The sequence below is a fragment of the Argopecten irradians genome, chromosome 9 (genome assembly GCF_041381155.1).
Source record: "Argopecten irradians isolate NY chromosome 9, Ai_NY, whole genome shotgun sequence".
In the NCBI taxonomy this organism is placed as follows: Eukaryota; Metazoa; Mollusca; class Bivalvia; order Pectinida; family Pectinidae; genus Argopecten; species Argopecten irradians.
Genome location: NC_091142.1, coordinates 30,421,003 through 30,444,019, shown reverse-complemented (window position 1 = coordinate 30,444,019; position 23,017 = coordinate 30,421,003). Strand labels below are relative to the sequence as shown.

General features: G+C 35.3%; 2 protein-coding genes across 2 annotated transcripts; both read right to left on the bottom strand.

Annotated features, from left to right (window-relative positions):
- LOC138330692 (neurofilament heavy polypeptide-like) lies at positions 1–573 on the bottom strand. Its single transcript, XM_069278233.1, has one exon. The coding sequence runs from the start codon at positions 571–573 to the stop codon at positions 1–3; it is 573 nt and encodes a 190-aa protein (XP_069134334.1).
- Positions 574–5,730: 5,157 nt separating this feature from the next.
- LOC138332044 (eukaryotic translation initiation factor 4H-like) lies at positions 5,731–19,081 on the bottom strand. The gene is made up of 8 exons (XM_069279983.1): positions 18,924–19,081; positions 16,530–16,695; positions 15,581–15,629; positions 12,229–12,293; positions 11,975–12,092; positions 11,270–11,485; positions 9,609–9,830; positions 5,731–8,550 (listed from the first exon to the last, which is right to left on the bottom strand). The coding sequence occupies exons 1-7, from the start codon at positions 18,995–18,997 to the stop codon at positions 9,655–9,657; spliced, it is 864 nt and encodes a 287-aa protein (XP_069136084.1). The 5' UTR covers positions 18,998–19,081; the 3' UTR covers positions 5,731–8,550; positions 9,609–9,654.
- Between the last annotated feature and the right edge of the window lie 3,936 nt (positions 19,082–23,017).

Below are 23,017 nucleotides of genomic sequence, written 5' to 3'. Positions count from 1 at the left end.
TTAGTGGTCGGTGTTTTGTTTTTGTGGCGTTTGTGGTCGGTGTTTTGTTTTTTGTGGCGTTTGTGGTCGGTGTTTATTTTGTGGCGTTTGTAGTCGATGTTTTGTTTTTGTGGTGTTTGTAGTCGGTGTTTTGTTTTTGTGGCGTTTGTAGTCAGTGTTTTGTTTTTGTGGCGTTTGTAGTCGGTGTTTTGTTTTTGTGGCGTTTGTGGTCGGTGTTTTGTTTTTGTGGCGTTTGTAGTCGGTGTTTTGTTTTTGTGGCGTTTGTAGTCGGTGTTTTGTTTTTGTGGCGTTTGTAGTCGGTGTTTTGTTTTTGTGGCGTTTGTAGTCGGTGTTTTGTTTTTGTGGCGTTTGTAGTCGGTGTTTTGTTTTTGTGGCGTTTGTAGTCAGTGTTTTGTTTTTGTGGCGTTTGTAGTCGGTGTTTTGGTTTTTGTGGCGTTTGTAGTCGGTGTTTTGTTTTTGTGGCGTTTGTAGTCGGTGTTTTGTTTTCGTGGCGTTTGTAGTCGGTGTTTTGGTTTTTATTTCTTTTCTTCTTTTTTTCTTTTGTGGCGATTTATTTTCGTCTGTAAAATGCATGAAAATTCAGTTGGTTTACAGCTGTTTATCTTTGACAATGAGTAAAGGTAATCAAAGAATCATCAAGTCGTTTATTGTTTAGAGTTTTAAATAAGTACAGATCGTAGACATCTGCGCCTACTACTTTATCGTGAAATCAGCTTGGCGCGATATGTATCATTAATTTAGACCAAGAGAAACATAGAAAGGAGAGGTATCATTTTGGGCCATTTTTACAGCCACTCAGTGAAATAGTTTTTATGAAGATACCTAGCTGCTTATGGTGTTGTTAAGAAAAATCCGTTTTTCTGGACTCATAGTAATATCAGAGGTTAGAATCTTAGAATACATATTTTTTAGTGTTTGCCTGCAAATCTTGGGTTTGTGAAGTTCAGTTACGAAAACTGATGAAAAATTGAATAACGATTATGCAATGGGGCAGCAGGCATAATTCTAGCATCATGCTTGCAATGTATGTGTCGCTTGAGATTGTCTCCTAAAACAAATTCAAATAGCTTTAATACGTACCTTTAATATGAAAAATAACTCTAAAGACTCTTAGTTGATAGATGATACCTTTATTTCTTATATTTTGAGACGGGTCTCGAAAAATTATCTGTGAGAAGATAACGTCGGAAACTTTCTCTTTTATATAAAATGCATAATAAACTTATTCCCAAATATTTATACACATTATTACCACCAACAGTAGGTCAGCATAGTAAATATGTAATGAGAAATGGTAAAGATTATAGAATACCTTTTTATCGCCTATCATCAACTAATCGTTCTTTTCTCCCATCAACACTACATTTATGGAATGCTTTACATTTAATGAAGCGTTACTCTCTGATCATAAACGACAACAACCCCCCTCGCCTCCTAAATATTTCAATGTAGGCGGACGAAATTTGAATATTTTACATACCAGACTCAGACATGAAAGTAGTCCATTACAGTAGGATCTTTTTCGGGTAGTGCTAGTGAGAGAACCAACATGTCCATGTGGATATCCACGTGAACATATTTTTCATTACTTTTTCGAATGTCCACTTTATATCAGACAAAGATACAACCTGTCTGGCTTCTTGATAAACTTGAATGTTCCAAATGTTATAGTGCTAAATGGAAGCGAAAATTTTTCTAATGAAATTAATTCGAATTTATTTTGTTCAGGTATAAAATCACATTGGGTCTAGTAGAAGGTTTTAAGAAAAAATTATTTCATTAATTTCTCACTTTAAGCCACACGTATACATGTATGAATTCACTTTGTTGTATTTGTCATATGTTTTTGACAATAAATACGTTTAAAATAAACTAAAGGATGATAACATTAATTGAATATGATTCAGTCATCCAGCTCATCTGGAACTTAAGCAAATCATGACAAAATCCGAATAAAGCTCTAAACATCACTCTAAAGCTATGAAATGGTTGAACTATTAAAGTATTTTCATCTATGTAGTCACAAAAGTAAGATCCCAAATTTAGTCGCGTTTTACGATCAAACATCCTACCTTAAGTTTAAGTCTTTTTTGAAATTAGCTCATAAAACAAACTTATACAAGATAAAAACCTGCTATAAATATGGGAAAACAGAGAATGCTTAATTAAAGGACAGATAATACCATTTATTGACTATGATCTAATTAATGCACGTGACCTAGCTGCAATATTGTAGCTCAAAAGACTTTTAGACAGAAAATGGTGTCAGCTTAGTAGGCCGGGTACGTTTATTCGTTCTACACGTGACCCTGCCAGTGTGACACTAGGATGTAATCATCTTAAACAGGTTATGTTAAGATCCACATTCAGTACTAAAGATCAATCTCAAGTTATCAAATTGTTGAAAAATCTTAGTTTTCAGCAAAATTATTAAAGTCTTTAATGTTAAAATAGAACAAATGCTTAACTAGGCCAATGCAACCCAATCATTCAATTTTTCATCAGTTGGAACTGAACTTCACAAACCCACGATTTGTAGGCAAATACCGCAAAATACAGCATTTCTAATTTAATCCTAATTTAATTAATTTGAACTTAAACAAGGAAAGTGTGAATTTTAACCTATGATCTCTGAAATTACCATGAGCCCAGAAAAAATCAATAATGAATATGCAGCTGACTCTAATGTATATTCATGCAAAATATTTTGCTTATCACTGAGTGGCGGTAAAACGGTCCAAAAGTAATACCCCTCCTTTGGAAATGACATGCAAGTAACAACAATGCAATTAAAAGTTGAAAACTTTATATAAAAAAGCAAAAGCAGCACATACAATGATAAGAGTTAATCTATGTAACTTATATACACTATACAGGAAAGATTTAAATAATGAAAACATGTATTTCACACGGGTATTACTGATTAGACACTTTGTGTGTAGTATACATAAACTTGTATAACAAAGAGTTAATTGTATATTTACTCCGGTATAGATAATGAAAGTAGAAAAAATATACTATATCTCAGAAAATAGGCATGTCCTTTGGTTCTGTTGTACAATATAATCACTTCATGGAGATAAACTAGCACAAATTCAATTTAATCGCGTAATTCACGAAAATAAATCGCATGCGACATTGTGATCTACATTAAAAAATCATGTTTAAATTTATTTTTGTTTGTTTTTATTCATTATAACGACATGGGAATATACACAGGTGTAAAATGACTTACCTCCTAAGATGAATCCTCGTTACATCGTTACCATGGTATTCCATACATTGAATGTGATTAAACCTGTGCGTGGTAACTTCTGTCTTGCTAGCCTCAACCTTATGTCCAAGTTGAAATTAATGATATTATGCTTTTCTAGAATTTTCAAACGTTTAATGTTATAGTTGGTATTAATCGTGTGATTTTCTTTATATTGCTCAGTATTTCTTTTTGGCTTTTCTTGTTCTTTGCAATTTTCACTGAAGCGTTTTTCATATTCTTTTTAACACAACGTAGAGAGTAAGTCAATTGTTCCAGAGTTCCAGTGAATTGCATTCCTTGTTAAGCATAGAGTTCCTTCTGTATGTAGTACCAGTCGTAAAACATTTTCATTAAGATATTGTGACGATGTAATGAGTTACTAGACTATTGCTAGGGCGGCTCTATAGATTCTCCTGTTCTGCTATTCTAGGATATGTCTTTGCCTTTGGTTGTTAAAACGGTCCCCGTGCTTTATGTTTCCTTTGGCACTTTTACCTATCAAACCATTCCTACAACAGTTGTTTCGTTCGCTGAATTATTTCTGCAATATTAAGATATCTTTTTTTTTCTTTTCTTCGATTTCTTTATTCTTAGTTCGTGAGCCATTTTAAATATCTTACTTGAAGGGTTTCAAACTTTTATCTTTTTCTTTTCGAAAAATCACATATTTAGTGTTTGAAGGAAAACTATGACTTGCTCAGTAATTCAGCACTTTTCGTTTGAAAATATGTTACATCCTTCTTGATGGCCAATGAGTACCATTGGGAAACTCAAATTGCTCGTATGGCGCGTGTCTGGCCTGACACAATGGTTAAATTTATTTGTTTGACTTCTAAAGGTCCTCGAAATTTATAAATCCAAATATTGTTTAACACAGTTCTTTTGGCAAGATATTTCAGAGACAGTTCTCGTTGTGTTTTATGACTAGGTATATTTTACATACAGTTAAAATGTTATCTATGGCATTTTAATAAACTTTATTGTTGTTGTTGTTGACAAAGTGTAGTTTTAATTTTAAATTTGAAAACGTTTTCATCACTAGAAGTTCTTCGGATCATCACTAGAAGTTCTTCGGATCGTCACTAGAAGTTCCTTGGATCATCACTAGACCCTATACCCTGGGATTCTATGTTAAAATCTTGTCTGGTGTTGTTGATGATGTTGGAATGTTTGACCCTCCATTTTTATTTTTCTGGTACCTTTATCTGACCGATCCGTCCTTTGTTCTTACATTACATGTAATTTGTGTACGGTGAGTGTCTATCAAACTTTGTAGTCACCTTCCTCCGTAAAGGAATTTATGTTGGATTGTCTTCGGTGTTGTTACCGTTATTTTTCCGGCTTCCTATCACAAAGTGAAGATCCTAGACTATGGCTATTGCTGGGCACACAAACATAAGATGTTTCCACTAAAGCAAGCTCTGCCATTACATCTGCTCGTGTATAATTAAACGTTATGCCGGTGAACATTTACTGGTCTGAATACGTAGAGATCTGGAATAAGAACGTACACTAGCAATATTATCATGTATGGGAATGTCACTACATCACACATTTTCCAATGTAATATTTCAGTCTTAGAAATGCAATGAAAAGAACTGATTTTGTGTCACAAAGAAGAATTTGTTGTGGGAGTAGTTGGAAGTTTGTAGCACTTTGTAGTACATAGATGTAAGTTTGTAGTATACATATTGTAGTAATTTATAGTACATTGTTCATACACGACGGAAGCCGCCAAAAACTTGTATCTTTTTGTTTTCGGAGTATTCTGTCTTTGCATATATCAGAGTAAGCTCCCTTGCGGGTAGGTATCGATTGTTACGTCATTATTTTGTGAGTGCAATTCACGTCGTTTTATCCGAAACGTATGACGTTACGTTCGCAAACACATGACGTCACAATCAATACCTACCCGCAAAGTGCAGATAACTCTGTAATATGCAAATTCGGAATAGTACTGTTTACTAGAGAAGTAAAATGAATACAATGTGGATTCTACAACATTTCAGAGTATCGAGTTTAAGGATAACCGTTCCTGATGAATAATCTACAATGTATACCACCAGTTGTCATCACAGAGCTGTAAGGAGTGCCTTCGTGTTGATAAGAGATAACGTGAAAAACACATACAGTAAGACTAATTTCTTTATTCTATCATACATTTCATATTTCTTTTCTGAAGGAATTTGAATATTTACCTCAAATTCCCATCTTGGGCCCCATCCCTCCTGTCCCCCGGGGGCGTCAGAGCCAAAATTTATACAAGTTCTGTTCCCCTTCCCCCAAGGATGTCTGTGGCCAAATGTGGTCACAGTCCATGCGAACTCTAGGACAAGTAGCAATTTATTGTAGCGATTTAAAGGAAATGTTGACGGACAGACGGACAGACGGACGGACGACAGACGCTGCGCCATGACATAAGCTCACAGGCCCTTCGGGACATGTGAGCTAATAAAAACCAACGCCCAGCAGTATTACATTTACCTTTTATTTTCCTTCTCATTTGCACAGCTTTCCCCCCCAAGGCCAACGACTTATAATGTATAAAACATGAACACGAAGTCGTCAACTGGACTACATATAACGTCCAATGCATCCAAATCAAGCTGAAACACATTCAAAACCTACATTTCAAAGCATTTCCAGCTAAAATTAAAAGTGTTCCTTACACTGTACAAGTGTACGAACACACCAATACACTGAGACTGGCCTAGATAGTAGCACGCACCCGTGCATTACAATCTACTGAAGGCGACACCTTCGAGCTGCTCAACGAGATTGCCTATTTCTGTAAAAATAAGCCGGAAATATCTTACTTGGTTAAATCATGTACACAATACACAACCAAGCTTGATTTCACACTGAACAGGAGGACTAAGTAAATCAGCAAGATCCACCGTGGGACACATACAGATTAGCCTGGTAAATCATTGTTTGGTTATATCCACTTACTGATTCATAAGTTTCCATAAACATGATGAAAACATACACTTTACAAGGAAAGAATGAAGGAATATATAAATCAAAGCAAATATGTAACCTGAATTTTCACACAAACACAACATTCACTTATATGCAACAAGGGCTATGTAACAGTAATGAGGCAAAGCTGTATTGTCATGTACGAGTTCACCCTGTACCAAGTTGTGAAATTGTTGTACTGTAATAACACATATTTTAGTGAGCGATTAATTTTGAGATTTGCATGTGCAAACAGTCCACATATTTTTTCTTTTTTTGCGATAAATACACCTGTCAACTATTTCCAACATCGTTTTTTTACGTGCCTGGAAATTTTCGCAATATAAAGTCCTTCTCATTCCACTTTATATTAACAGTACTTCAATAAATTTTGCTACATGTTGTAGTAATGGAAACAACATGGTATTTTAAACTTTAGAAGAGGAGAGAGAGTAAAATCATTATTAAACGTTACACAGATGATAATCATTCTATTTTATCTTTATTCAGAATACAGGAGGTCTTAATAGGTGATCATCAATCAAAGGTCATATTGTTTCCATTTCTACCAAACGTTCCAATTAGAATACCAACATATTTTTTAACACATAACAGGACATATTAATAATGGATTCAAATCGGGTTGCTTTGTGACCATACAAAGGGAAGTAATTCAGAAAAGTATTTGTTCAGAAGTTCAGCAAGTTGTTATTGTGTTTCAATATTTGTCTAAAATGAAATATGCTTCTATATCTCAGATAAGCTGATCTTGAAGTCCTAAAAAACCTCCACAAGGATGACAGGTTATAATCTTTGCAAATGAAAAAATGGTAAATCACTGACAAAATGCTAACAACACTTAACTGTTTTCATTTTGGAGCATTTTCATAGCTAAAATTTTGTTTTATTTCTTTAAAAAAGAAAAAGTTTTCTGTAACATTTGTGAGGATTTGTGATGTTCATTATACTGTAACAATCAGAGATTCAGCACTCAAGATGACATTTACAAGTTTTTAACAATTGTAGGAGGGAAACAACAGATTCATATCTAAAACATGAATAATAAACCCTCAAAAATGTAAACAGCATCGATTCTCATGATAACACTTCAAACCATGATAGCTTTGAACACATTCATTCCAACAAAATGTTGAATATTACAAATCAGACCAATATTTCTTTCTTCAGCAGGAAAACTCCTGTAAATACCTTAATATTAAAGCTAAACACAGGGAACAAATCATCCAAATAACTCTTGGCTGAATGAGGAAGTCGTCTCACTCAACCGCCCCGTACAACAAATCATTCAAATAACTCTTGGCTGAACGAGGAAGTCGTCTCACTCAACCGCCTCGTACCATTAGCCTGTGGATGAAAAGTTCCCTGTGACTAGGGCATTAATGATTGGCAGTTTATGCTGGGTGATTTGCCACATAAAAACAAGCACACGTTTCCTCATGTAAAAATTACAAGAAACAGTTCCATGTCTGCACCTGACTTGGATTAGAATGTCCATACCTCTGGTTGTGTGACTAGTACTGTATAGTTACTGTTCATACTAAATCAGGCATTTACACCGTTAAGCGTAGCCAATCAATCCAGCACAGATATTCAACAACTTTGTCTTGGGTGGACAAAATTTCGCACCACTGGAACACTGTGTTAGTACACCAGAAAATCATGGTATACTGTATTCTATTTCTCCTTATATACTGTCAAATTAACGAAGCACATGGTTAGATATTTGTATGACCTGGAGACCGGTGTAGTAGTGACTGCAGTACACATATTAAGTGGTTGGGAAAACAGAAAAGTAACGATAAAACGTTGGTAGTGTTAATGTTTCAAAAAAACAATCTGTAAAATGTTTAACAAGGCTCTACATGTTACTGACAAGTACAGCTAACTAGTGTTTAAAATTCACAAAAAATGTTTGTAAATTCCTTACAAAAAACATTCAACAATTTTTATGTACATGATATACAAACGGTTTCTTAATCAATTCAAAAAATAAAATCATGATTTTTAATCAAATTTAGAATCAAGTTTTGGCATAACGAATCCTCAAACTAAATAATTACCATCAGTAGTATGTGACTATTTGATTTGTTTCAGTGAACAGCCAGTTTTAAATACCATCAACACAAAAACTTGTGAATGGCGAAGATATATACAGAGGTCTCTAACAGCAATCTATGTCTTTGCACAAAGATGGGTGATAATGACAAAACACAAGTCACATGACCCACAGACGACCAATAAAAACAAACCGGTCATGTCCATGGTTAGCACTTGACATGAGACAAAGAAAACATCCCATTTGATGACTGCATCTGGAAACAGAAAAAAATAAATCATCGTCATCAAAAGACTACCACAAGATATAAAATTATACAACATTGAAAAACATTTCTATTTAAGTAGGTCAAAGACCAAAATATGGGTTACTATGACTTTGTTTTGGTAAATGAGATACCACCTTATACGATAATATTTTGATTCAAATAGAAATAAATCAAAATGAAGGTCACAATGACCTCATTTTAATTCATGTATTGGCACACCACTTTTATACCATGAGCTTCAAGTATGAAGTTCCATACAAAAGTAGTTTAGTGTTGGCGAGATTGACAAGTGGTAAGCAGTTATTTCACCATTTCTGAATTAAACAATAATTAACAAGATCTTATTGTGACGGGTGCCGTCACATAAAGTTCCCCCAATCTCCACAGAGCTTAATTCGACAAGAGTGAACTCCCTGGATGATGATGTGACATTGTTTTACTGGTAAATAAATATCTAACCCTTTTTAAAAAGTCACATCATTTAAAATTAATATATTAGGCACAGAAATATCTATATTTGGATTAGATTTATAACTTAATAACCATGCACTAATATGTAGACACTGAAAACTTACTTTTACAAATAATTATTGGTTGACTGAATCTATAAGCAATCAACAACATAGATGAACTGATAAACAGTTCAAATGCTTCTGTTTCTATTCAACCTGATAGTTCTCTCATTTGGACATGTATTTGGACAGGGTAGATCCGTTTCAAATAGGTTGACTTGAGTTGTCAAAACATGGAATATATGAAGAACTGATATTTATATCAATACTGACCAGCTCTTTACCATCTACATCAGGGTCCAGTTGTTCAAACAGTGAGTAATAATAATCACTTGATTAGTGAAATGTTCATTTCTGATTTGCTACAAATCTGATCCTATCTTCCCTAAAGAAGTAGGTGGGTAAAGAGTAGAGTTCTGAACAATCTTGTTAAATCTTGTAAAGTTAGTATTACAAGAAATGATTTTTACCTTAGTTTTAAATTCGTCTTTAACAAATGGACCAAGATGTATTGTACCATTAACACCAACTCACCTTTACATATAGTTACTGATTCTATGTACACGTGTGTATCTCCCCTCTATCTGTTGCTGTTTTCGCTTGCGTTTCGCGATCGATTTTCACTAGGTACAGTTTCCTCCCTAGCTTTGCCAGTACCAAAAATACTAGACTTGCGTGATGCCTCTGCAGCTCCTGCAACAGGGTCCTTCACAGTGCGAGGGGCCAACTTTAGCCTGGGCCGGGCTGCTGCTGACTCTGATAAGAGAATTTAAAGCATTGAAATAAAATTACCTGTCATTGAATAATCTGAGATAGTCAAACATCCCATTTATAACAAAATCACCTATTATTGAATAATCTGAGTTAGTCAAACATCCCATTTATAACAAAATCACCTATTATTGAATAATCTGAGTTAGTCAAACATCCCATTTATAACAAAATCACCTATCTATTTCATATCTAGCCATTAACATATTATATGAATGGTATTTTGTTGTTTTTTTCATATTGGCCGATTTTTTTCTCAGAAGTAATCATCAAATGCAATATCAACCCTGAAATCAGCGTCATAAAGCATGAGAAGATATCAATACACTATTTTCATTAAATACCATCCTGTCAAAATTAGCAGGGTTAATATTGTGTAATAAAACAGAACTGAGGACTGTCTCATCCCCTAACACATAACTGCCTCACCCTCTTACCTGGTGGGGGTTCCCTGACTGTCTCATCCCCTAACACATAACTGCCTCACCCTCTTACCTGGTGGGGGTTCCCTGACTGTCTCATCCCCTAACACATAACTGCCTCACCCTCTTACCTGGTGGGGGTTCCCTGACTGTCTCATCCCCTAACACATAACTGCCTCACCCTCTTACCTGGTGGGGGTTCCCTGACTGTCTCATCCCCTCACTCATCACTGCCCCATCCTCTTACCTGTTGGGGGTTCCCTGACTGTCTCATCCCTCACACATCACTGCCCCACCCTCTTACCTGGAGGGGGTTCTCTGACTGTCTCATCCCCTCACACATCACTGCCTCACCCTCTTACCTGGTGAGGGTTCCCTGACTGTCTCATCCCCTCACACATCACTGCCCCACCCTCTTACCTGGTGAGGGTTCCCTGACTGTCTCATCCCCTCACACACATCACTGCCCCATCCTCTTACCTGTTGGGGGTTCCCTGACTGTCTCATCCCTCACACATCACTGCCCCACCCTCTTACCTGGAGGGGGTTCTCTGACTATCTCATCCCCTCACACATAACTGCCTCACCCTCTTACCTGGTGGGGGTTCCCTGACTGTCTCATCCCCTCACTCATCACTGCCCCATCCTCTTACCTGGTGAGGGTTCTCTGACTGTCTCATCCCCTCACACATCACTGCCCCATCCTCTTACCTGTTGGGGGTTCTCTGACTGTCTCATCCCCTCACACATCACTGCCTCACCCTCTTACCTGGTGAGGGTTCTCTTGACTGTCTCATCCCCTCACACATCACTGCCCCACCCCTCTTACCTGGTGGGGGTTCCCTGACTGTCTCATCCCCTCACTCATCACTGCCCCATCCTCTTACCTGTTGGGGGTTCCCTGACTGTCTCATCCCTCACACATAACTGCCCCACCCTCTTACCTGGTGAGGGTTCCCTGACTGTCTCATCCCCTCACACATCATTGCCCCACCCTCTTACCTGGTGAGGGTTCCCTTAACTCCATCTGGCCCCCACTGTTTTGTCTCCTCCGGCCAGGGCCATCATCATAGCCACGATTGTAGCCTCCTCCCCTTGGACGGTCATTATAATTGCCACGGTCCCCATGGTAATCTCCATGGAAACTACCACCTCCTCCTCCTCGATAGCCACCACGGCCACCACCTGATCGGTCACCATGACCACCTCGGAAGCCACCTGGAAACATAAATGTATTTATCACCAATTATCAATTTGCTACACGTATTTATATGCATATGTTTACACTTTGGCCATCCTTATGTAAATGTTTGCATTTCCTTCCCTCTTATAAAATATTATATTATATTATTATATAAATATTTAGCACATTTTAATTTGTTGATTTTGCTCGTGTTATTTTCAACATCATTTACAGACCTGATCACATCCTCTACCCAAGCATGTCAGAAGGAGTTAATGGATAAGTACAAGAACAATGTGAACACAAACATACTTAGCAAGCTACAATGGCTGATGATTTTCTGTCAGCTTTATATTAATCAATGAGCAATATTGAAAATCCAGTACAACAAGATAGCCACTGCATCATTCTGTTAGGATTCTGGCTAACTTACACAATTTATGTTGGTGGAAATGTTAGTTTTCATAAATAAATTTAGTTTATATAAAAGTATGTATATAATCTAAAACCAACACATGATTTACCGTCATGTCCGCCGCCCCCGCGACCCCCACCACGACCACCTCCGCCGCGGAAACCTCCCCGACCTCCTCCCTGTCGGGATTCGGCTACATCTACTCGTAAATTTTTGTCCGCAAATAGCTGAAACACAAAAATAAATACCACTATAGTCAATTATTTACATGGTATCGATAGATTAATATTTTTACAGATATGACAGAAAATTTGACATAACAAGCCAACAAGACATCACCTGAACCTTACTACAGATACTTACAGCCGAGTCATAAGTCAATGCTTCCTTCAAGGATTCCACATCCTCAAACTCCACATATGCAAATCCTGTAATGAAACATCTCATTAGAATCACAACAAAATTCAACCAAATATGTATGTTTATTCTAAAAAAGAAATATATGGAATAACACTAAAGACTTAAGACAATATCTAGAACGGATGACAAAAGCAAGTATGTTACCCTGTATAGTTCAGAATTTTGAATAATTCTTTATATATCATTGCAAATGGCCCTAGAAAATAACCTTATTTTAAGAAATAGAATTTTCTTTTCAAATAATCCCCTGTAAAATCATCAACAATACATTGAACCTTTAGCAGATTATTACTAAAGACCTGCCTACCTAATTTTGTTGTGAAGTGTAGTTTGTTCAGTAAAAAGTGGGTTTTTTTGAAGAAAAGGTGTAGTTTTCCAAATGTTTGTATGACATCAAGATTTTGAGAACAATAACAACCACTTGGAGTGTTATAACACTAAAATATTTAATTCATAAAGATGTTCAGTTTGATTATTTTTATATTTTAAAGATGCTTCACCGCTGACAAATGGTATTTTTTCACTATCAAAAACAGGAGCAGACGATTAAGTATTTTTTCTTAAGTTACAAAAGTTACTTACTTTACACCGTTACCACCACTGAAAAGTTTGAGCTATCCTATATGGAATGAAGTACTGATTGCACATGCACCAAAGGCGAAATATGTAATTTTATATTATTTTTTGTGTTAATTAGACATATATATACACAATTAAACACCAATTATTGTTCAAATGATGAAAATCGTTTATGCTCTGTCGGCGGTGGAGCATCTTTTAAGTCCTATTACCAGCTAGGGTCATTTAATGACGTTCCCTCCTCATGCATGTATAATTCAATTAGAAGCATATCTTTTAATAATATCATTATAAATAAGAATAGAAAATGCCAATCAATATATGAGAAACATTTATGAAATTTTATACAGATATTGCATCTGAAGGAAATTAAAAATTCATTTCTCACAGACCATTTTTATCTTTACTTTAAATAACACTACCTTGAGAGTACAAATTTATCTAGAAAATGACGACTACTGCGACCCAATGTTTAGACTGAGTGTCACTTTGTTAAGTGTCAATTCAGTATAGAAACTAACTAAAAAGCTTAATGGTCTTGGCTCAATTTCACTCACCGTTGGTCCTTTTGCATTCATACAGAATAACATCACTGAGTTGTTTAAGTCAAAGAAATATTGGTGACTGTTTTACTCTTGCACCTAAAGTGCAGACGACATGCAGAAGAAAAATGATACATGTGCCCATCACAAATGATTGCATACTGTGCAATATACGTAAACCTCCGACTATTTGAAAATGAGACAGATATTTGCATGTTTCAGAAATATGTTTGGTATCACTGGCTTGGTCTAGTTCCTTTGTTTTCCTTTTATGCAGAGTTTGACATTCGATTCAGCGACAGCCTCACAGCTGCCATTTGCATTGAAACAATGATGCTCTAATCATGGTCATGAAAGTGTTTTAACTGCATGTTTCAAAATATTATAGATCCGTTTCAATGACATTGATGTGTGGGTGCATTCAATTGGCACCTAGAGTTGTCCCTTTTATTGTTTATTTAACCCTTAGGCTGCTGCAATGGTTTGTATAGTAATGGCTCTCAGTGCTGCATTAATTTTGTAAAATCCAGGGAAATGATAACTTAATTATAAATGATTATATCTTGAAAACTATTTGCATTATGTGAATAAAAGTTATATGAAAATTTTTTGTTATTGCCTGTAGTTTATATTGATGTTGTTTATTCCCCAAATATACTTCTCGTTAAGCATACAGGTAACAATACAGGTGACTAAAGGTAAAAATATTAGGTTGTATCAAATAATAACAAGAAAACTCAATTAAAATTATGAAATAAAACCAATTTAATAGAGTAACCTTAGTATTAAGAAGCATATGACTTCATTTGGTTATTAAGTCTTTGAAAAAATCCAGGTAAAAACTTCTAAAACTAATTAATATTCACAAACAAAATCTTGATAATTGTTCATGAAGGAAAGAAGCTAGTTTCCTGTTTAATTTCTGGTCTATCATCACATAGTGTATGCATTTGCATTATGCACCACATATTATCTCTATCTTAGACCAAGTTACCCTTAAAAGTATTGTTATAGCTCAGGTGAGTCCAGGTAAGTCATTTTCAGTCAGGTGAAAGTTAATTAGACAATATAACTAGAAAACGATCCTAAACAATTTCTGAAAAATTGTTTTTCAAATGCATCATGACTTGACCAACAGTGGTGTAAATCACTTAATCTGGATAAAACCCATAGCCGTTATCAACGTAAAAGAAACACCTGCATCTCATAAAACGTAATCCCAGTGTCATTTTTTGTTCATGTTTTCTTTCAACATGCCGGTCATTGACGGTAAACTTCGTGTAGATAATATAAACAAATTTGTGTGAACAACTATATTTTTCTATATTGTAATCATCCAAAAATGCTTTTAAAAGCAACTAGTTTACATTTATTCATGTTGTGCATTAATTTCAAGTTCAACTCGCCTGTGAAAGTCAATCTTGTCGTCTGTCAACACGGCAGCCGGCCGCGTGGGGGGCTGCCTCATGTTCTGTGTTGGCATCGGGCACACACTTATTTATAGGAGAAATTAAAATAATTTTGCCTTCTATTGGATCCCAATCTAAAGTATCTGACCCTTCAAATTTACTTTCAACTTCTGACACATCGCTAGCAAAGAACTGTTGTACACGTTCTTCATCACTTCGATCTATCGGAGCGGCCATTTTGACGAGTCAGAATTCCTCCACACCTGTGGTTATTTTTAGTGTATAATCCCGAGATTATCGAATGTAATTACACTAGAACCAATCGGAAGCATTCTACTTTCATTTTCAGTCATAATTTTAGCAACAGGAGGGAGATTTGACGATCGGACCGCCGGTTGAAAACTCGGAGTCAAAAAACGTCTTTTTACGCGTGTAGCACTGAGGGCCATTTAAACCAACGCGTATATAGTCGCGTGTAGCAGTCTAAGGGTTAATTTATTTCTGACCTTTCAAAAAGCATAGAAACACAATTACAAAGCGTAAGGCATAATTTACTGTGTGAAATCGTAGAAACTACGCCAAAAGCGTAGAAGTAGGCAGGTCTGTTACCTTGATCTGTGAATGAAGATATTTTTCAACTACATAATTCCTTCTCATTTTGAAATAAGATTTTCAGTAAAGACACTAAAACTACTATTTCATTGTCAGATCAAATGTTTACATACTTCAACACAGTAAACACTACCCAGTATTGTAAAACCTTACCTTTAAATTTGTCTGTTTCTTTATCACGGACAAGACGTACACTTTTGACCTGCATAAATGGGAACACAACAACTTGAGCATATATTTAAGTATGAATGTTACAACTTATCGTGAAAAGTATTTGGTGTACACACTTGTGTCATACAAAAACTATTCATGACAATATTAATATTATGATTTCTATTTTATATAAAACAATTCCAACAAAACTATTTTATGTTCATTCTTATATTCTGAAGAGATTTTTCAAATAAAATGTAAAATTTCAAAGTTAAAATACTATATTTGTAATGAATAACATTCCATTGTTATATTGTTACACTAGAATACTATATTATTAACAGAATACCATTCCTTTCTTACAGTGTTATCTTTTACACATCAGGTAAATGTCAATCAAGACATTGGTTTACTAACAAAAAGAAATGTCTATAAGCTCAAGTGAAATCTGAATGGGATGAGACAGATATAGACCCTATATAACAGGGGCATATAAATTGCAACTGCTTATTTTTGTTTATTATGTTTTTGTAATTTCAAGTAGCTAGAAGAATGTGTTAAATTGTTATCCTTTAATTACGTAGTGGGATTGGATTGGGTTTATCATCAGTAACCTGGTAGCTCAATCAATACAGAAGTTTTGAGATCCCAAAACAACGTGGGTAAAGTGCAATTTACAGTCGATAAGTCCCAACTTTCGGTGAATATGACGCCACAAAACTCGCATCAAATGATGACGTCATAATCACCGGATGGTGGGACAAATCGACAGTCAAATAAGTCGTTTTGGGATCTCGAAACCCAGAGCATCCAGGGTTTGAGCCATGGTCTGGCTTCTACATTTTCTCCTCTCTTGTTACAATTCTATAGAACTTGATTGAATTCCCGAGCAGGGACCGGAGATGATAAAACACTTGAATCCTTATGAAACAGTTGACACATTTGATACCTTAAGCTCGTTGAATATCTCTTCCAGATCTCCCTGTACAATCCCGTATGGGAGATTTCCTACATAGCAGGTGTATGGGGGTTCTGTAGGTAAAGGTTTAGGTCGGCGATCCCGTCCTCCACCATAACTATTTCCTCCAGATCGACCACCGCCACCTTGATAGCCTCTGAAAAACAACAAAAACCTTCTGTATTATAGTGTTGTTTCATGCCCTTTCAGTCAGCAGTCAAAAGTCTTTTCTCGAGGTGTTGGGATCAACACTTCAAACTGTTTCCCTTGGCCTCTGGCCTCAAGAAACAGTCCATCACCGAGGGGAAAGAGTTTTGACTGTTGACTGAAAAGGCATAAAACTGTTTTGTTACCTGAACCGCAATCTTAAACTTATCACAGATTCTGGCGAGACAGACTTTTCCTCAAAGAATTACAGTATTTGGGTCCGGCACGTCGGTGTTTATGACAATCAACAATATAAAGCGCATGCAAACGTTCTGCGCCAGTCAACAGTCAAACTATTGACCGGTCAATAGTCGAAATTACTTTTTCTAGATTTACATATGTATATAGAGAGTCAGGTAACAAAAAATAATGTCTTATGTTGACATGTGTATTTAATATACATCCATATATTTCCTTTTCTTTTCTATTTAAGAATCTCATTAGTGGTATATATCAAACATTTTCAAAAAGACAATTTCTTGGTTTAAATACTTTTCCATTTGAACAGACTTAGTTGGCAAACTTTTATTAATGAAATAATGTTAAGGTTTGGTCAACACCAGATCTACATATAAATATATAACCTGTTGGAAACAACAATGTCCAGTCTTTATCTAGATTCAAGAGCGCTATCAGTTATAATAAAATCATGGTGGAAAGTGCATCAACAATGTTTTAATATTATTAATTTCATTTTTTTTTTCATTTTTTTTTAATTTTAGGAAATTTGAATAAACTAAAGTCAATTTTTCATAATTTTGGAAGACTTAATTGGTAAGCTTTTTGTTACTTCTTGGTAATTTTATGCTTAGTAATTAATAATCATTACCAAAATGTATTGATAACCTACAAGTAGAGCTGTCTTTGATATATTCTTTTGTATTGATCGATATATCAAAAGGAAAATATCACGCTATACCTAGTAGGCCTATGCATGTAAAAATCTTCCTTTTTTTTTTTTGAATCAACACACACATACAAAACTCAAATACAGTCGTGGGACAAAAGTATGTCACTATTGTTTTTTTGCTATACATTCTATATACTTTTACTATTTTTCTTTTAATTTTCCTGATCTCATTTATCGATAGATTTTCACCATATTTGGCATACTTATAGAGTATTGTCTCCACTTTCAGCTCATAATATTTTCAAAATTTTCCGATACTTTGTTTTCAAAATGTCATTATTTTGGCGCACCGTTTAATTTTTATAATGTCATTTCCTTCTTTGTTCTTACCAAAATGGCAACGGAAAAGTTGTGCTTTCTAGTAAAACACTGTTTTCTCAAAAAGTAGGTAACCAATAATCATGCAAATATTATGAGCTGAAAATGGAGATAATTTTTATAGTAAGCCAAATTTACTTGAATTCCATCAATTGATGAGATCAGAAAAAAATCAAAGAAAAAAGGTAAACATACATAAAATATATAGTGAAAAAACAAGTGACGAATACTAAGATCCCATGACCATATATCAAAAACCAATTCCCCTTGTACATTTGGTTAATAAACCATTTTTTATTCAAAGAAATTCTTTAAGGAAAAGTATAATTGTTAATTTCTTGAATCAAACTCTACTGGCAGGCGACCAGTTTTCACCGTGTACCAATCTCGCCATCGTATCTGTTATCTGCACAATTTAGAACATGCAAAATTGGTCACTACAGTCATCTTCTGACAGAAGACACTACTACCATGCTGATTTCCACAACAAAAGGTCAGAAAATTCGTGCATGATCATTCAAGTACATTTGCGATGTCGAGAATTGGTACCCGTCGAGAACTGGTCGCTTGCCGATATATGTAAATTTCTATAGGCCTACATAACAAGCATCCAAAAGCAGTTCAGAAACTTTTGAAACGGAATTTGAAGCATTCTAGCAAGTTGTGTCCACTTCACAACTTGGAAATCGGACGACTTTGGTTCATTACAGGTCCACGTTTTTGACTAACTCTGTAGATCATTCTGACCGTCTATTTTCAGAACAGAGTGAAGTGACATGTTGTACAGAAACATAAAAAAATATGTGCAGTTCACTGCCATGTGATAAACATCTGCTAACAACTACAGGACCCATAAAAAATACTTCGATTGCATCTACAGTTCAACACGTTCGGTTAATTTTCAATTTTGTGCATGCATCGAGGTATTTGCCGTAACATAAGCTGACAACCTTTGATTGTAGTCGTTATCATATCCCCGATTTCCACCATAGTTTGAATAATTGTCGCCACCATAATCAGCCATGTTGCATGTCGGAAAATTAAGACGGAAGTCTCGATAATGACATGCGCAGATTGATTGCGGTTGTATCACCAAAGGGTACAGCACCACGCCAAAGTTATGACGTGAGAAAGCGTGCGTACCAAGGATTTATCTTTACATTACTAAACACCACGCGAGACGCCTATGAACCGGGAATAAAAACCACAAATACCTGTCTTATCGAGTCAAACGAAACACCAATGTAAAGTTTACTAAATTTCACAACGTTTATAACTTGTTTTAAGGACGGATAATTTAGAGAATATGTCTTAAATTTTCGTTAAAAAAATATGACAGCTCATGAAACGACGGCCCGCTTCAGAAAGTAAGACGGTAACCCTCGCACCCACAAGCTACATCAAAGGCTGCGCCGGCGGATATCAAAGGAAAATCAGTCGTCGCTCAACGTCACGGTCAGTGCACAAACACAAAAGCTCCTGCCTTGTACTCCCCCAAAACCCAGTGTGACTTATCCTTCTCATATACGTCCTTGGTGCGTACCAATCTCTCCCAGAGTGCATTGCGGTTACCCTTCATTTATGAATAATCGATCATTTTCTCTTTGTTGCTGGCTTTCTGATTGGCCTATTCAATTTTTTTTTTCATTCCACGATGAAAAAAAATCCGAGAATGGCGCTGAAACCCGACGTTATCGTGACGTCACAATAGAAATATTGACGTTGCGTATTAATTTGGAAAAAATAATCCCTTGGAAAAAAACAATGGAATCGTACGTGTAAACGTATTTCATTTTATAAAGTAGTCTGGAAAATTAATTATTAAGTATTGAAGTCACTATTTTTTAATTTCATCGGGATATGAAAGAAATTTTGTTTGCAAACTGTGTTAGGATTCTCACAAAAGTTTGCAAACAAAATTTATTTCATAACCCGACGAGATTAAAAAATAGTGACTTCAATGCTTAAAAAAAGGGTTACCGCAATACTCTGGGAGATATTGCGTGCGTACGTTACCTTCCGTTTTCGCTCATATAGGGTGGTGGGTCCAGTATTGAAAATGTGTTTTCTTTTATTCCCGTTTCATAGGCGTCTCACCTAGTGTGTAGTAGTATAAAGAGACAGTTTTGTACGGTGGCTGATTTATGCCATTTCGTCTTTTCGTCTTTTCGCCCCGAAAAGATTTCGTCTTTTCGCCCCAAAAAGACGAAAATTAACAAATTTTAAAGTCAAAGACGAAAAGACGAAATTGAAGCACGCTAATTAGCGCCTTTAATTTTCGTCTTTTCGCTTTCAATAATCTCGTCTTTTCGTCTTTTCGCCCAGAAAAGACGAAAATTAACAATCCTTAAATTTCGTCTTTTCGTCTTTTCGCCTTTTCGCCCGAAAATTTACAAATTACAGATTTACTTTGTCATCTTCCATATACGACGGAGATAATATTGTAATTTCTGATGTACAATTATGATGAAGACCATGTCATGTATGCAGTCAAAATGTCTTTTCAAATAATATACAGTACACTGTACCTACTGATTGACTGTTATAATTAACTGTATTTGAGTAATTTCTTGGTACAAGTCCTTCCTTTAAACTCAAAGTCTTCAAGAGTTGTCTTTCATAAATTATTTTGTTAACAAATTGATCCGTGGTTCAAACGCTTTCAAATATTACCCGCCGACAACTTTTTTTTCAAGTTGTGTAGGGGAGGCAACTCCTGTAAGTGCTATGTTTAGCATTTGAAGTTCATTATGTGCCTAACATATACACGGCAATGTTTTGATAAGCGTAATTGCTAAATAGGGCGATTAGAACACAAAAAATAAGATATTAATAAATTTAAAATGTATCGATCAAGCTAAAAGATTTGCGGAATGATGAATCTGTTAGTGGCACATGCCACATGTGAGAAATCTACGTTACTGCTGTAAACATACATGTTGACTTCTGTTTTAAAACTTCTAATCTTAATTATTGATGAAGAACCTTGCAATACTTTCAATTTAATAAATTGATTGTTATCATAAACTACTTTGATGCTTCCATATTGAACAATTAAGTCAATATTAATATAAAAAAAAATCAAAATGACCTCCACATGGGACCGGAAGACGAAAAGACAAAAAATTAAGGTTTGTAAAATAAAAGACGAAAATTAAAGTTTGTTTATTTTCGTCTTTTCGGGGCAATGGGACAATGAAGAAATTTCAGCCGTGTGGACAGAACAAAAATTGTCAAATTTTCGAGGCAATCTGCCCCTTTATCAAGACACACAAAACGAACACGATTACATGATATGATGCGAACACTCTTTGCAGATGACAGCATATTATACAAAACCATACATAACACACAAGATGCACTTAAATTACAAGGATATCTAGACCAGGAGGTAGGTGGGAGGAAGATTAGTTAATGTCCTTCCACCCGCACAAGTGTAACGTCCTCAGCATCTCAAACAAACGCACAAAGACCAATTATACATACAAACTCCATGACCACAAATTACAACAAGTAACATCTTGCAAATACCTAGGAATCACAATACAAAATAACTTACGATGGGACACACACATCAACAACATAACTGCAAATGCTAACAAGACACTAGGATTCTTGAAACGAAATCTACAGATAAACTCAAAACATATAAAAGAACATGCTTACAAATTCATAGTCAGACCTAAACTCCTCCATATGGGACCCTCACCAGACAAATCAAATCACGCAAATCGCAAAAACACAACGCAGAGCAGCACGCTACACAACAAACAGATACCACAACACAAGTTCAGTACAAGACATAATGAAAAACCTCATGATCAACTGGACCTCACTACAAACGCGCAGAACAAGAACACGTTTAATTTTATTTCATAAAATCATACACCATCATGTGGCAATAAACTATAATCAAATTCTTAATCTGACAGACTACAGGACCAGACAATCACACCCATTCACATATATTCAAACATTCATTTTTTCCACACACAATTAAACAACGGAACATCCTACCGGTGGCTACAGTACAAAGCACTACACTAGAGGTCTTCAAGTCACTTGTCCTAAAAACAGAACTTGAAGACCTAAACCCCACTCCCTAAAATTCTATTATATTTTTATCTTATAACTATACACTAAAAAAATAATAACCTGCACTTTCACAATCACTGTAAATAACTTCACTCTTTTTTTTCACAATCACGCCTCTGATAATCCGCACAACGCACAATGTTATCTATCATCAGTAGAGGCATGAATATCATTTTGACTTGAACATGTACTGTTTTACTATAAATAACGAACTGAAATGAGTTATAAAACTGAAATTTTCACGTTTTGTAAATAAATGATATAATGCGAATTGACCAATTCAATAGGTCTAACCGTGTTATCTAGGATCAGTGAAGATGAATTGTAAATTTATATTTACATATATAATTACCTGCTTTAGGTTTCAGAACAGATACACATAACACAGATAAAATAAGATCTTCGTCAAAAGGCCAAAATATATATACTAAATACCAAGTCAGAGAAATCTTAAGTGAAGAAACTTACATGTACATAATCAAGCTTTTTAAAAACTTATGTTGAAATCTTTTCAGCTAAGCTAAAATCAAGGACGTAGGCCTATAAATCAGTTATATATCCTAGGCTACATATTTTTAACTGAAGTTCAAAAATTGTGACAATGCAGAAAAGTTTTTCTTTTAAACTTAAGTTTAAGAGATACATGCATGACTTATGATAAATATAGAAATATTTGTCTTAATTTAGATTTCTTATTTTTGCATTAGTCTATCATTTTTTAAACCTAATTCAAAAAAGTTTTTTTTTGTATAATCACTTTTTTTTTAAAACTTAATTTAGATTTTTTGCTTTCAATAGAAATTTTCCGACAGAAACATATATACATAGGGTAGTCTGATCTTAAGTCGGACGCGATCTAAAGTCGGACATTTTCAGTACCAATTTAAACATGCTTCGTTGAGTAGTTCCCGGTATATCTCTACACCGTCCCGGTAACATATAATTCATA